Source organism: Ipomoea triloba, chromosome 5 (assembly GCF_003576645.1).
Source record: "Ipomoea triloba cultivar NCNSP0323 chromosome 5, ASM357664v1".
Classification (NCBI taxonomy): domain Eukaryota; kingdom Viridiplantae; phylum Streptophyta; class Magnoliopsida; order Solanales; family Convolvulaceae; genus Ipomoea; species Ipomoea triloba.
The window spans coordinates 23,896,270-23,912,193 of record NC_044920.1 but is presented as its reverse complement, the minus strand read 5'-3'; the positions used below and the strand labels follow the sequence as shown (position 1 = coordinate 23,912,193).

The 15,924-nt window shown below is 38.1% G+C and overlaps 3 protein-coding genes across 4 annotated transcripts; 2 read left to right on the top strand and 1 right to left on the bottom strand.

Moving 5' to 3' along the window:
- The first annotated feature begins 477 nt into the window (after positions 1-477).
- On the top strand, positions 478-3,133 carry LOC116021278 (membrane-anchored ubiquitin-fold protein 2-like). 2 transcript variants are annotated; one of them, XM_031261903.1, is made up of 5 exons: positions 478-828; positions 1,018-1,239; positions 2,251-2,415; positions 2,658-2,749; positions 2,825-3,133. In XM_031261903.1, the coding sequence occupies exons 2-4, from the start codon at positions 1,107-1,109 to the stop codon at positions 2,711-2,713; spliced, it is 354 nt and encodes a 117-aa protein (XP_031117763.1). In that variant the 5' UTR covers positions 478-828; positions 1,018-1,106; the 3' UTR covers positions 2,714-2,749; positions 2,825-3,133. The 2 variants fall into 2 exon arrangements, with proteins under 2 accessions (XP_031117763.1, XP_031117762.1); XM_031261902.1 differs by having other exon boundaries at positions 479-828; positions 2,658-3,133.
- A 921-nt stretch (positions 3,134-4,054) lies between these two features.
- Positions 4,055-8,933, top strand: LOC116019515 (chaperone protein ClpB3, chloroplastic-like). The gene is made up of 10 exons (XM_031259756.1): positions 4,055-4,529; positions 4,672-4,893; positions 5,034-5,271; positions 5,690-5,885; positions 6,056-6,110; positions 6,194-6,344; positions 6,499-6,807; positions 6,922-7,187; positions 7,291-8,217; positions 8,427-8,933. Exons 1-10 carry the CDS (start codon positions 4,293-4,295, stop codon positions 8,748-8,750), a joined length of 2,925 nt encoding a protein of 974 aa, XP_031115616.1. The 5' UTR covers positions 4,055-4,292; the 3' UTR covers positions 8,751-8,933.
- A 639-nt stretch (positions 8,934-9,572) lies between these two features.
- LOC116021256 lies at positions 9,573-12,843 on the bottom strand. Its single transcript, XM_031261874.1, has 6 exons — positions 12,417-12,843; positions 11,506-11,655; positions 11,072-11,330; positions 10,761-10,979; positions 10,521-10,663; positions 9,573-10,042 (listed from the first exon to the last, which is right to left on the bottom strand). Exons 1-6 carry the CDS (start codon positions 12,735-12,737, stop codon positions 9,743-9,745), a joined length of 1,392 nt encoding a protein of 463 aa, XP_031117734.1. The 5' UTR covers positions 12,738-12,843; the 3' UTR covers positions 9,573-9,742.
- Positions 12,844-15,924: the final 3,081 nt, after the last annotated feature.

Genomic DNA, 15,924 nt, shown 5'->3' with positions numbered 1-15,924 from the left:
AGCAATCCTGAAGGTAAGGTCAACTTATAACCTATTCTTGTTATTAATTAGCTTGTAAAATATTGCATTACAAAGATCTTATGTAAAAAATTTGCATTAAAAAGATCTTATGTAAAAAATTTGAAGAATTGAACTGATGATTTTTTGTTAAAGAATCATGTTCAGGACATATAATATTAAAAAGTAAAAATAACAATGGTTATTGTGATTCTTTTTATAAAAGAGGACCTATGATATTAAAAAGTAAAAATAGCAATTGTTATTGTGATTCTTTTTATAAATAAAAGAAATAATAAATTTGGTTTTATTATTCATAAAAATATCAAACTATTTTTTTAAAACTAAAAGATACGGTAAAATTTGTTAGGTAAAAGTTACGTGTATATGGCAATATTCTATTGCCGTAACGGTAATACGGAGTACCAAAAAGGGCAAGGGAAAAGATATGAATACAAATGGGAAAAATATGTTTGATTTGACCGCCACGGAAGAGGATTGGAAGAAGAAGACTGAAGAAGAAGGCGTAGGGCACGAGAAGGTGGATTCGTTGACCAAAATCACGCACCGCACCACCCTTTGAAAACTCCGAAACAGCCTCGTCTTCTGCAAATTTCTTTCAATTCCCCCCTCACTTTATTATATTCCATCATTATTTAATCAAATTATTTACTAATTTCGCCGCTACTTTACATATTCTCAAATGCTTCACACGCCTCACCTCCCTCGTCTTCTCCGTTGACTCGGTTCCGGCACCCCCGCCGGAGAATAAAAGGAGAAAAAGTTTAGCTAAGGTGTGCGTGGAGGGACCCAGATCAGTTCTTCAGACAGGTAAGCCTATTAGTGCAGTAATTTCTAGATCAATTCAGCTAAAAAGTTGTACTTTTTTCTTCCATATTTCAGTATTTAGTTCTGGGGTTCCGTTTGAACTTTTTGCTGTGTGATTGATTGCTCTTGAAGTGTTCAAGTTTTCTTCCTTTGAGTAATCATTTTCCCCACTTCTCTTAACTTTTTGGTTAGGTTTCTGAAATCATTTGTTCAATTGGGGGAGGACTAGAGGCGAAGTTCTTGAAAATTGGATATATTGAATTGTTGAAGGAGATAGGAGTATGTCTGGAGGCAAAGATCAGTTAGAGATCAAGTTTAGATTGATTGATGGAACAGATATAGGGCCCAAAAGTTTTTCTGCGGCTACCAGTGTTGCAACCTTGAAGGAGAACATACTTGCTCAGTGGCCTAAAGGTTAGTCTAGTGTTTTGCTTGAATATGATATGTTCTGAATTGTGTTGTGTTCTACACAATAGATGCTTTCCTCCTTTAAAGACTTGTGTGTTTGGACTTGAAATATTGAGGCCTTTGTGTGTTTGGTTGCTGTAGCTCTGATGATTTTAATGGTATCAGTATGATTTAATGTTTTCTTTTCTAACACTTGCATCTTTACTTATACTAAGAGATGGCTGTGAAAGTAAATGATTATTTAGTATCATGGTGAGAGGGTATTTGGTAATTAGTTTGGGCATTACTTCCTTGTTTTGCTAGCGGTTTGAGCATTATGAGATAGTTTTGACTTTTGAGAGTGTGCAAATGTCTGTTTATGGTTTGTATGTGAAAATGAATTGTGATGAAATCAACTGAGTTGCTCTTGTTTTTTGGAGTGACGAGGAAAACCTGAATCCACCACTTGAGGGTGTGCATTGGATAAATCTTGCCTTGTGACCTTAGCTAGCAAAGGGCTACCAGTTGGTAAACCAGCCTAGGTTGCCCATAGCTTACCGACTCAAACTAAGAAGGCCAATAAGCCATTCCCGCTTAGAGTTGAACTTGTAACCTTGTGGTTATGAAGTCAATAGCCTGACCAATTTGGTTGGGGTTGCCCCCGAGTTGCTCTTATTACAAAGCGTGTAGTGCAGCTTGCCACTTGGCTCATGCACTTCGAGTCTTTAAATGTTGTCTTGAAACGTCAAGAAGAAAATCTTATTGGTTGGAGACTTGGAGTATGATATTATTGAATGGCATCCCTACTCTGAAAAATAAAAATTGAACAGAATAAGATTACAAAGGCACTAGGTGGTCTCGGTATTCTGCAATATCTTTAATGCCTGCACCTGATTCACCAGGGCGTTGTTGTTGTCTCATAAATTTGTACGCTCGTTCATTGATTTTTACTTTGGTTGTTCTGTAGTATCTACTGGGCTTTAATCTTGTTAAGGCTTGAAGGTGCATTTAACTTGGATGTGTATTTCTTTTGAATAGAAAAGGAAAATGGCCCAAGAACCCTAAAAGATGTCAAGTTAATCAGCGCGGGGAGAATATTAGAGAACAACAAAACAGTGGGGGAGTGCCAGAGCCCGTTATGTGACATTCCTGGAGGAGTCACAACAATGCATGTTGTCATTCAACCACCACCTCAGGAGAAAGGTCAGTACAAATCCAGTTTGAACCCTTATTTTCATTGAAGTACTGCTTTTCTAAAGCCTTTACTTTATCCCGTCATATTCTGAAGGCATGATAGATCTAGATGTACATATACCAAATTTTAACCCTAGATGTACATATACCAAATTTTAACCTGGGAAATGTTGTAGCTTATTACCAAGATGATGCTCGCGCTTTGCTCTTTGTTAACCATTTCTCGAACTTTTTTTTTTTTTTTTGAACAGAAAAGAAAATGGCAAATGACCCAAAGCAGAAGAGATGCGTTTGTGTCATACTATGAACTACATTTCCAACAAAGGGGACAAATTCTTTGCAGGTCCGTAGGATTTGTTCCCTCTTAATAGGAACGAAATCTCGTAAATTTCTCCTAAAAGAATTAAGGACCTTGCAGATAAAGAATGTACGAATCGGTGTCAGCACAGAAGTTCAGGACTTCGTGATCAGTAGCCGGTGGCCTCAACTTCCATCCGAGGGATTGCGTTCTACTGTTCTTGTTCAGATTGATATGTATTGCTAGTTTCTTCTCGTACACCATTTTAGCTTTTTGATGAATTTTGTTTCGGTTAAGGTTTCTCTACTCCCCACATTACAGGCTTGTGAGCTCTGAGCATATGATATTGTCCTGTCCGTCGAACCAATTGTTTCAATGTGTAAAACATCTGATTTGTCTATACAAATTTTGCCGGCTAAGTTTCATTTATACTGTTTGATTTTTGCCTTTTTGGCAGTGTGGCACTTCTACATATGATGCTTTAATTTATTTATTTTTATTTACAGAAAAAGCTACTATCACTAACCGAAAGTTTGCTTTAAATGAAGTTTACCTTTTGATCCTAGTCGGTAAAAGATCACAAAGATATAAATCAATTTATATTGGTGATATATAATTAGCTCAAAGATTGAAGAGGTAATCGGAAGTGTTATGTGTTATGATGTAAAATCAAATGCATACTAATGTTTGTAAAATCAAATGCATGCTAATGTTATATAATGCTTAAATATTATTTTATTTTTAATTTTGGAGGCGGTTCAAATGTGATATTACCTTTGGTAATAGGATTAATCCTTGAAAGGTAATTTGATATTTTTGGAATGTAAGATTAAGGGTTATATTATGAATTAAATATTATAATATCTTCTATATATGTGTGTGTATAATGCTTAAATAAATATATAGACATGTATATTTGATTATATACATATTTTATATGTTGTTATTGTTATTATATTAAAATATATATATATATATATATATATATATAAGGATATAAGAATTAGCTAACATTTGGCAAAAAAAAAGAATTAATTGACAAATTTTAATTTACTTAAAAAGACGAGAGTAATCACATTACCTTAAAATATTATCGGTACATCAATTTTGGAGAAAGTCATTACCTTAAAGTAATTTCATAATGTAACATTAACTAAGGAATTATTAGTAATATAAGATTACTTGAGCCAAATGCTCAATTTGGAGAAAGTCTATTACCCAGAATGCAATTTAAAAATTAGGTTTAAAAAAACAGCAAATTTTCGTGAATGAAGATGAAGATGATGCAATTTTGTCGTACCCGAGGCCCAGTAGAAAAGTGCCAAGTGTACTAAAACTGAGCACAACTCCCGGCTTCGTGCACAGCATCGGAACGCTTTCGGGTTCTCGCACCTTCAAGAATGCTCTAACTTTTATCATTTTTCCGTATTGCAGTAGGATTTAACCTACGAGAGTGATCTATTGCCCTCGAAATACCTCAATTCAATCTTCTTCACCTCTCATTTCTGTGATTCCGTTATCTCCCGCGATTTGCAGAAAGCTCAGATTTCCATACTTTCCGTATCGCTCTCCGGAGAACACACAATCTATGGCAACAACGGCGTCGTTTTCCGGTGTCCAGTGTTGCGTCCAGCCGTCCAATAGAGCAGCTCCGGTTTCTTTTCAGCCGCCCGTATCCGTTAACGTCTCAGCCAAGCCTCGGGGGCTCAGAACCCTAAGTTCGCTTAAATTGAAGAGGAAATACCCGATTTTTACCAGGAAAGATGATACAATTGGGAAAAGCTCGAGGTCATTTATTGTACGATGCGATGCCGCTAGCGGAAAGGTTGTTATTTGTTAAATGTTAATTAATCCTTCATATACATGCTTAAATTTCTATACTCGTATTGGTTGATTAATTTCCGCGTGATAATATAAAAGAATATTTCTTTCGGCTGAAAATGGGAGATTGGTGATGTTTGTTTCAGGCGGTTACGCAGCAAGAGTTTACGGAAATGGCGTGGCAAGCTATAGTTTCGTCGCCGGAGGTGGCGAAAGAAAACAAGCACCAGATAGTGGAGACGGAGCACTTGATGAAGGCGCTGCTGGAGCAAAAGAACGGGCTTGCTCGCCGGATTTTTTCCAAGGCCGGTGTAGATAATACCCGTCTGCTTGAAGCCACCGTGCGGTTCATCGATCGCCAACCAAAGGTTTGCCTTGGATAATCTGAATTTTAGAAAGCATATACCTATCACTGCTCATTACTCTATCTGAATTGTAGTATCATGCGTGCCCTTACCCAGAATGTTAAAAACTCACTTGTTGATTTCTGCCTACAAAATCATCTCAGGTTCTCGGTGAGTCAGCGGGTTCGATGTTGGGGCGAGACTTAGAAGCCTTGATACAGCGCGCCCGGGAGTTCAAGAAAGAGTACGGTGATTCGTTTGTGTCAGTGGAGCATATGGTGCTTGGCTTTTTACAAGATAGGAGATTTGGGAAGCAGCTGTTCAAGGATTTTCAAATTGCTGAAAAGACTCTAAGAGATGCCATACAAGCCATAAGGGGACGCCAAACTGTTATTGATCAAGGTTATAACAGCTTCATTTGCCAGCTTTCCCTGTGATTTTGTTTATTTTATGCTTAAGAAATTTCAGTCTTGATAATTTGAGATATATTTTCTCTTGTGTCATTCATTGACCATCTAACTTGGTTTTGCTCACCATCTGTATATTTGTGGTTTGCTTCATTATGTAATTAATTTTTAGCTATTTGTGGAGTTCAGTTGCCGCATTGGTGCATCCATTCCTCAGTGTGTCTGGTTATTTCATACTATATAAGCAAAAGTTTGAATTCATCTCTTCACCAAAAATTATTTTGTTCTCACATGCTATGGGTTGATACGTTTTGCTGTTAATAACTTGTGAATCATTGTACAGATGGAGTGTTGTAATGTTTGATGAGCACTTATTATTTGTCAACCATACCTCATTTGTAAATTCTGTACAGACCCAGAAGGGAAGTATGAAGCTCTGGAAAAATATGGAAAAGACTTAACTGCCATGGCAAAGGCAGGGAAGCTTGATCCTGTTATAGGCCGAGATGATGAGATACGGAGATGCATTCAAATCCTTTCGCGGAGAACTAAGAATAATCCTGTGCTAATTGGGGAGCCAGGTGTTGGGAAAACTGCAATTTCTGAAGGGTAAGTGCAGTTTCCTGTACTATTCTTATTTACACCATGCCCTGCTGCTAGCACAGGAATTTATTTCAAAAAGTCACCATTAGTGCCTAAGTGTCCGAGTATTATGTTTATGCTCAAGTATTGCTTAAAGTTTCATGTACTTTTATTGATCTCTGATTACTGATTGACAGGCTTGCCCAGAGAATTGTGCAAGGAGATGTCCCCCAAGCTTTGATGAACCGAAGGGTGAGTAATTAAGCCATTCTGTATTCACCTAGATCAGCTAAATTATGTTCTGGTTATTAACTCATTTCACTGCATATTTGCAGTTGATATCCCTAGACATGGGAGCACTTATTGCTGGTGCAAAATATAGAGGTGAATTTGAAGATAGACTAAAGGCCGTGCTCAAGGAAGTGACTGACTCTGAAGGGCAGATTATCCTTTTCATTGATGAGATTCACACTGTAGTTGGAGCAGGTAGGCTTGTTGAAACTTACTGTCATTACTACATATTGCTCTAATTCCCCTTGTGTTAGCTGGTCGCAAGTTTTGCATGATGGACCTTTGTTACTGGTTTCTAACATGTGAGTTTTAACCTTGGATTTTCTTTTTTCTTTTAAATTTCTTTCAGGTGCCACCAATGGTGCTATGGATGCCGGCAATCTCTTGAAGCCCATGCTAGGTCGTGGAGAGTTGCGTTGCATTGGTGCAACCACACTGGATGAATATCGAAAATATATTGAAAAAGATCCAGCATTGGAGCGTCGGTTCCAGCAAGTCTATGTTGATCAGCCTACTGTTGAAGATACTATCTCTATACTTCGTGGACTGCGAGAAAGATATGAGCTGCATCATGGAGTCCGGATATCAGACGGTGCATTAGTTGATGCTGCAATTCTTTCTGATCGCTACATCAGTGGGCGCTTTTTACCTGACAAAGGTTTGATGCACTGCAGCATTGTTCGTTATGATATTCTACTGTATTTTCTAAAGAGCTGGTTGTTGTGTAGAACAGATCGATAAAGTGCTGTGACACCCTTTTCTCCAATTGCAGCTATTGATCTAGTTGATGAAGCAGCAGCAAAATTGAAAATGGAAATAACTTCAAAGCCTACAGCCCTTGATGAGATCAACCGTGCAGTTCTTAAGTTGGAGATGGAGAGGCTATCACTTACTAATGACACAGATAAAGCATCCAAAGATCGCTTAAATCGCCTGGAGACTGAATTGTCTCTACTAAAGAGTAGACAGGCTGAACTGAATGAGCAATGGGAGCATGAAAAGACCGTCATGACCAACATACAGTCCATCAAGGAAGAGGTATTCAATCCAGATAGCATTATCATGATTTTTCATGTGTTTTTCTTGTAATAACCATTTAAAGGGCGATGACTATAAAACTGAGTGAACTCTTGGTGTGCAGATTGATAGGGTGAATCTTGAGATACAACAGGCAGAGCGGGAGTATGATCTTAACCGTGCTGCTGAACTCAAGTATGGGAGCCTGAACTCGTTGCAGCGCCAACTTGAAGCTGCAGAGAAAGAGCTAGATGAATATATGAAGTCTGGAAAATCCATGCTTAGAGAAGAAGTTACTGGAAATGACATTGCAGAAATTGTCAGCAAATGGACTGGAATTCCTGTGTCCAAGCTACAACAATCAGAAAGGGAGAAGCTGCTGCATTTGGAGGAAGAGCTGCATAAGCGTGTCGTTGGTCAAGATCCTGCAGTTAGATCAGTGGCTGAAGCCATCCAGCGCTCTCGGGCTGGTCTTTCTGATCCTCACCGCCCAATTGCTAGTTTTATGTTTATGGGCCCTACCGGTGTTGGAAAGACAGAGTTAGCTAAAGCCCTTGCTACTTATTTGTTTAACACGGAAGAAGCACTTGTGCGTATTGATATGAGTGAATACATGGAAAAGCACGCTGTCTCCAGGCTAATTGGAGCCCCTCCTGGTTACGTAGGATACGAGGAAGGAGGACAGTTGACCGAGACTGTTCGAAGGAGACCCTATGCGGTGATCTTATTCGATGAAATAGAGAAGGCCCATGCAGATGTGTTCAATGTCTTCCTTCAAATCTTGGATGATGGTAGGGTGACAGACTCACAGGGGCGCACAGTGAGCTTCACTAACACGGTCATCATTATGACGTCAAATGTAGGTTCGCAATATATTCTTAACACGTCTGAAGAGAACTTATCAAGTGAGGAATCTTATGAAACTATAAAGCGAAGGGTAATGGAGGCTGCAAGAGTGATTTTCCGCCCTGAATTCATGAATCGGGTTGATGAATACATAGTATTCCAGCCTCTTGACCGTGAACAGATCAACAGTATTGTCAGATTACAGGTACGTTATTTATCATTAATTTTATTGCTGAGTATATACACACTTGATATAGAAATTTATCAAGGAAGTTTAAAAATTCATCTTCTAGCTGGTGAAGCCTCCATCTTAAATGAACATAGCTTTGCAATTAAGTACATAATTCATTCAATATATGATTGTAGTTGGAACGCTGTTAACCAACTCATTTACTCCCGTCTTTGTTTCTCTAGTTGGCACGAGTGCAGCAGAGGTTAGCTGACCGGAAAATAAAGCTGGAAGTGAGTGATGCTGCAATTCAGCTGCTCGGAAGTCTGGGTTACGATCCAAACTATGGTGCTAGGCCTGTGAAGAGGACAATTCAGCAGAACGTCGAAAATGAGCTTGCAAAGGGCATCTTGAGAGGAGACTTCAGAGATGAGGATACTATTTTGGTAGACACTGAGGTCACAGCGTTTTCCAACGGACAGCTTCCCCAGCAAAAACTAGCTTTCAGAAGACTGGAATCTGGCTCCAGTGCTTCTGCTGAGAACCAAGAAGCATCTTTACAGAAATAGTGATTATGTAAAAATCTTAGAGAGAGTTTTGAACATGTTTTATACGTAAATCTCCCATACAGTTTTTGTTGTATAACCTGCTTTAGACATGATTAAATCTACCCATATGCCAATTTGAACCATTCTGTAAAGCTATTGTTTATACTGTTCTTGAATGCAGTTTTGTTGATAGCTTTGACAAGTTCTGCAAAGGGATGCACTCAGTATTAGAAAAAGATTGTCATGCATCAAGTGGATTAACCATTGCTCTGTTTTTGTTTTTGTTTTTTTATTTTTTATGTGAGAAAGTTGTAGTTACTATCCGTAACTGGGTAGATTCCATCTTGTGACCTTAGCTGACAAAAGTGACTAACGAATTAAAAAGGTTAATAGGCTGATCTAATTAAGAATTGAACGTGTAATTTTGTGATTATCACAAACAATCGACTTGGCTAGGGATACCCTCTCATTGCTCTGTTTGTCTAATACTAGAACATACATAATCAATCAGGCTAGCCCAAAATGAATATGGATTTTGAGCTAGGATGAATATTCATACAAACTTGATGAACATTTTTCCCAAAGCTTGGGTGTCATGATATCATCATTTTGCCTTCCCAACAATGGTGCATAGGGTTAAAGGTGAGCATGGGATAATGGTTCAAGACTGATTTGGTTTTGAACCTGCCCAGGGGTTGGTCCCCGTCCTCCATGTTAGAAGTCTAAGGTAAAAATCCGAACCTTTAATCTTATAAGACACCTTTATTAAGGCCAAGTTGGACCATTATAAGATACCCTTATTAAGGCCAATTTGGACTGGTCCGGTCCTCCATGCTAGAAGTCTAAGGTAAAAATTTGAACCTTATTATCAGTATGAGATGAGTGGTACAGTTCCATTGCCATGGCTGAAAGAGTAAACAAGTTTACACTAGCCAACACAAGTATATTTTTCATTCACTACACTATATATATCTACATAGCTCAAAACTACTGTGTGTGTGTTATTTGGTTTATCATCGTTTCCGGCCTGAGACAGTTTTCTTCACTGCTCCAACTGAGACCAAGAAGTCATCCAGGGATGATAAGGTCCTCATATCATCTGGAGGAAAATAGCTCGCGGCTTTTCCCAACAGTGATGTGAAGACGAGGGAGAGGGATGGCCTGGTGACATAGCGCTCTCCGAGGAGATCGTCTAGAAATGCAAATGCCGCTAAAAAATCAGACCTATTTGCATTTATCGGGGCAGCGAAATGAGCCGGGATTATCCTCTTGAACTTCCAGTCCCTCACAATGCTATCAATCCAATCTCTAACCTGAAACCACAAGAGCAAGGACCTTAGCCTTGAATTATGTTGCATTCAGTCAGCTCAATTGGTTGACCAATTCAAAAAAAGTTAATAGCTTTGCACCGTTGAGACATATCCGTGATTTACCTCCTCTAGGTTGGAGTTCAATCTTTTTTTTGTTTTTTGTTTTTTTTTTTTGTTTTTGAATACAACTGACCCTATTACATATTTACATTGTAGTATCTGTTCATTTATACTTTCTCAACCTTTGAAGTACAAAGAGTCAATGTCGCCTCCACTGAAGGTCGATCTCATGATCTCCCATATGGGAGCATCACTACATGCCATCTGAGCAAAAGGTGCTTGGCTCAAATCTGCAGCCTAGAAGATTCGAACCAGAGAACTCACGCCTAACACCATAGGCGTTAGAATTGGTTCAATCTTTTGTTTAGAATTGGTATTCTGTATTCATATCAAGGCATAGATGTAAACCAAGTGAACATACCTTTTCAGGAACTTTGCTGAATACCAGTGTCTTCACAATGGGCGAAACGATAAGTTTCTGTGACATTTGAGCAAAGCTAGCGTTAGGCTCCAGTAGATTTGACGGGCCTAGAAACAAAATCTGGAGAACCATCCTCTCCCATCCTGCACCAATCAACAATGTATATCGACTCAGATAATTCCGAATGTTTGCTTTTGTGTTACAATTTAGCACAATGTGCCGCTTGGTAAAAGGCCTAACCTTTCTGTCGGTTCATCTGGTTGTCAACAACTGGCTCTTCGGGGACTTCTTTCCCTTTACTAAGGAGTTTGACAGCCAAACCATTCTTCGCAGACGCAAGCAGAGACTCCTTGCTTATACACTCGGGTGGACTCCTAGGAACAAATATTACCGCATCAGTCACTAATAAGGTCTGCGAACGCTTATGATAAAATGCCACCTCCACATAAGGTCCAATACCTAAGTTAATCCACAAGAAAGGCGTGTTAGATTACACAAACACGGATTGCTGCTCATTACTTAGATCCAGTTAGTTAGGTGAAAACCATTACCAACTTCTGGAGAGCTAAGAACTTTCTGTTCAATGTCATCTGCCCATGGAGTTGAGAGATCTTCGTCTTGTAAGGTTTTGGCACGAAATATCCCAAAGAACTCGAGTGGCAGATTTAAAGGCCAACTCCATTGCCTCGGTGCCACCCATACCTGTGCCCGTGGAAACTTCCTGGAGAATGGGCCAACGAAAATTTTATGCTCATATGCAAACGTAGGCAGCACAATATATTCCACGGGATATCCCAACTCTTTCACAAGCTGCAAACATCGCAAAAATATACTCAAACACTAAGAGACTTACAACAGCAGCCAGACAACAATTGGAGACTCAATAGTAGCCGGGAAAAAAAAGGTGCAATTTAAGAAATGAGCCAAAAAACAAAAAGATTCCAAATATATCATCGACAATGCTACTGAAATTCCGTTTAACCACCTGAATACACTCTTTGGTTGGTGCAATCGGTGCATGAATCCATAACCCGCCCGATTTAAGTTTGATTACAGTCATTCTGATGTTTGTTGAGACACTGCTGAAGCCCAGTGCTTGTTCTTGTTCAAATAACCAAATGCAGTCTTTCACTACCTGCCATACAAATGTTAGTTGAACAAAATGTGAGAATAATATAATATCCCAACTAGTGTTTACATATAGCATCTGATATTCACACAACTATGATATTAATCCAAATTCAACTTGACCAGATTCTCCGACATTTTGACCTTACAGTTCCATTAGCAATTTGCTTATTGGCAGTAGGGTTCATTCTATGAATTCTTTAATACAGTACCATGTTCTTTAATACAGTACCATGTACAGTAGGGCAACATATAAGAATTCTCATTGTTCCATGACTTATTGTTAGGAGAGACCAATCAAATCTTTTTTTAGGGAAATCCACAACCACTATTCGATCTGTGCACTCGATAAACTCCACTGCCAATGGATCATAAGGAGTTTGTTAGGATCAAGTGTTTACTACTCACGCCAAAAACTATAGCTAGTAACGAAAGTTCAACTTATTTCCTTTAGAACGTCATCACATTGTTCGAGACATACTAATTGCTGATATCGGCGCCTAATAATCTCCCAGCCACTGAGTACTTAGACATGGCCCATTCCCCAACAGAGTTAAACAAGCCTAGATTTCGACTCAAATAAAAAAGTTCCCGCTAAAGTCAAACAAATGACCAATTTGGCTGAGATTATCTTTAATTCTTTAACCAAGAAAGCAAGAAAAGCACAGATTTTGCTAGTTCCTAGGCACTAAAACATAGAATTTATCCTTAAAATCGAAACTAATTGTTGGTTATCATAAACACAATATTGCGCGTATAGATATGGACCTCAGTTCTAATGGTGCGGCGGTTGAGGAAAGGGCCGAGGGGAAAAGGAAAGCCAGTGAAATTGAGGTAAAACCTCCCACCGCCACCATTATCACCGCCGCTGTTCTTGACGGTCTTGGGCCCCGATCGCGAGCTTCCAGTAACGGCGGAGGTTATCACCAAGCTAACACCGTGTCTCCCGCTGCTTCTTCTTGGTTGCATATGTAAAGACAGGCTCTTTAATGGCGACCCACAAATGAAACTGGAGTTTAGGTCCTTGAGAGATGATGGGCTGTGCATAAGAGCTGTTTTTGGCGAGTGTACAGCCATGGCTGCCGCCATTTCTACTGGTTAAACGCTGAACGCCCAGATGCCCAGAAGGGAAGGTGGATCGAGATTACGGTTGAATTGGTTCATAGATTCGTGATGTGGAGAATCTCAAAGGAACCAGTGGCTCTCCAGGCTCCAGCTTCAGGTTACATTTTTGACACGTGGAAGGTCCATGACGGATTTTCCTAGTTGGATTTTTCGTAATTTCTTTTTGTGTGGATGAAATAAATAGTCATCGTCATCAATATAAACGCACTTTCCAGAGGAAAGCTGGCTTCCCAATCAAAATTTGAGCTCATTAATAAGAAAAATTGGAAGCATATCACAAATTGAGATGGGAGAAAACCTCACACAAGTGTTACTTTCTTATTATTATACTATTTTTAATGCTGACCTAATATAAAAGAACTAAAATTAGTTTCATTGCACAGAGGTTTTTTACCTTCTGTGTATGATTTGCATACTATTATATAGAAATGAGTTTACTCATTGCACCCTCTCAAATAATTGCTTCTTGTCACTAAAACAAAATTTCAAGAGCAGAATTCTTAAATTATGTAAGGATGGAAAATCGAATAGATGGATCGAAACATAATTTTTATAATTTGATGTCACGAGTTTATTAGTAGAGCATAATTTTCGTAATTGAATATCACGAATTTGACTACTGCTAACATCATGCCTCCCAATCAATCATGTTTGGTTTGCTGGTTAATACACTGGTTTACCTACTTTTTAGAACCCGACCACTTGCAAAAGCTCTTGGGCAAGGATTACCGGCCCATCTGCATCATTGTAGCAAGCACTTTCCTCAGCCTTCAGACGGATTGGTTTTCCACGACCGCACAGTTCGCATCCATTTTCCTGTTTCTGTCCATCCGTCCAAGAGAATTAACTAAGATAGATGTGGCGCGGCTATCTCCTTTGTTCTTATCGATGATGCCAAGGACGAAGTTTCCATGGACCGCACACCCGTTTTAATTCCCCCGCTGTCGTTTAGCTACGTTTTATTCGTCCTCAGAACTCCAAACCGGGCCGCCACGCAAATCATCAGCATATCCTCCTGCCGGACACCTTTATCATTCATTCCGATTTTCCGGCGACAACTGATATACCTACTACGTACAACGTACAAAGTACGTACGACATGTTTAACCTAGCTTCTCACTTATTCTTCGACGCTGATGTTTCGTGTCGTGGAGGTTTGCTTAGCTACTTTTGTCTTCGCCCGACCATGGAGGCTACGTAACTAATTTTTACAATAATCTATGAGTTGCTAGAACACAATACAAAAGTCAAGCTGGAAATTACTAAAATTTGTTTCCTTTTACTCCTTAGCCATCATTCACTGTATGCATTTTCTATAACAATAAAATATTACTCATCATATCATGATTCCAACGTGAAAACCATGGATTAATTAATTAGTACACAACCAAAGATTAGACTACTTGGGCCCCCCTCCCAAGGAAAAAAAAGTAATTAATTAAGTAATGTTGGAGATTTTTAATATTTTTTCCTTTCCAATTTATCCCTCATAATAACAACATTTAATTGGTATCTAAATTCTATTTTAACAAGTGGTGGGACCAATCAATTCATAACATTCAATGAATTGAAATCATATCAAGAGATTAAAAGTAAAATTTAGGGAGGAAGAAAACATTTTTTCATTAATAGAATTCAAAAATTGTATGATTTTTATCTTTTGATTTAACTACAGGTTTCCCCAACCAATCAACAATTAATTACACACCACCAACACTAATCTTAATCCTGTTAAGTAGGACATCAAAAAATGAAAAAGTATTCCCTTATGAGTTTTAATTTAAAGTAACTACATTTCAAGAGACCAACATCATTTTATTTAGGCTATTGTGGTTTTGAAAATTTTGTGATGGATTAATAGTTAATAAAGATAGTATTAATTATGTTAAGTTAAACTGTTAAAGTGGCCGGTGTCTCATCTTTGGGGAACATCCTGTTTCATCTTTTGTAAAAGGCACAGGTATTAAACCAGTAAGATTAGCTTTTGTTTAATTATTTAGTTGAAAAATAGATTAATATTACACTGTTTTTTCTAATTTCACGTTATACGGAGTAATATTTAGTAGTATTTGATTATTATTTTTAAAAATTGATTAATAAGTAAATTTATCTTTGAGCTGAGATAAGTTAATTCATATATAATATTTATTTTTTGAAAGCCAACAACTGAAAGGCGTATGTTAAACTAATGAATTAAGGAAGTGTGGGGGAACAATATTCCAATTCATCCTACCAAACTGATGAGAGCCGGCTGTCTTAGCCAAAGTATGAGCAACGTGATTCACTAATTTAAGAACATACTGAAAAACACAATAAATAAAAGAGCTAGCAACAGACTTGCAATAAAAAAAACAATAAAACTAAAATAAGACCTATCAAAACACGTGTTACTCAACTTTTGAACCAAATTAAGACAATCTGACTGAACACAAACTTTTAAAATACTTCTTGATATAATTCACGCCTCTTTACATGCCATAGCCTCCGCTATAATAGGGACTCGAACACAATCCATAGTGACATTAGTTGCAGCCAAGAACCCACCATCCTCATCATCGTACAGACATGCGGCAAATGCTACGGAATCTGCCCAGGTGGTAACCCAGCATCAAATCTGCATATATGTTACATTGGTAAACTGAGGAGAAGCCACGTGGCGAACGACTGGAGCTCCACGCCGAATGCCGCCACCACCACCTTGATGCCATTGGTGCAACACTGCCAGCGCATGTGGCCAAACCGCCCTTGCCTGCGAAATAACATATGTATTTTTTTTCACTTATTTAGAAGACTCATCTGATCTGGATATTTGAGTTGTAAATATTTCAATCTTTGATTGAATTATATATAAACAGTGTGATTGGATTCGATATTTTGCGTGTTTGATAGTCAATTATATACATTTAAATTCAATTATCATACAAAATAATACACATTTAAGCCCAATGGTCTAATTATACAAAATTATTTGACACTCTCTTCAACAAAATTTACCAAGTAGCTAGGAGTGAGATCCGGAAAATAGTATACCTTCAGTCCCAGTTAATGAGATTTATTAAAATTATTTTTAATTTAATTTTTTACAATATTAAGTTTAATATTAGTATACAAAAGTTATATATTTAGAAATTACATTAAAAATATAATTAAA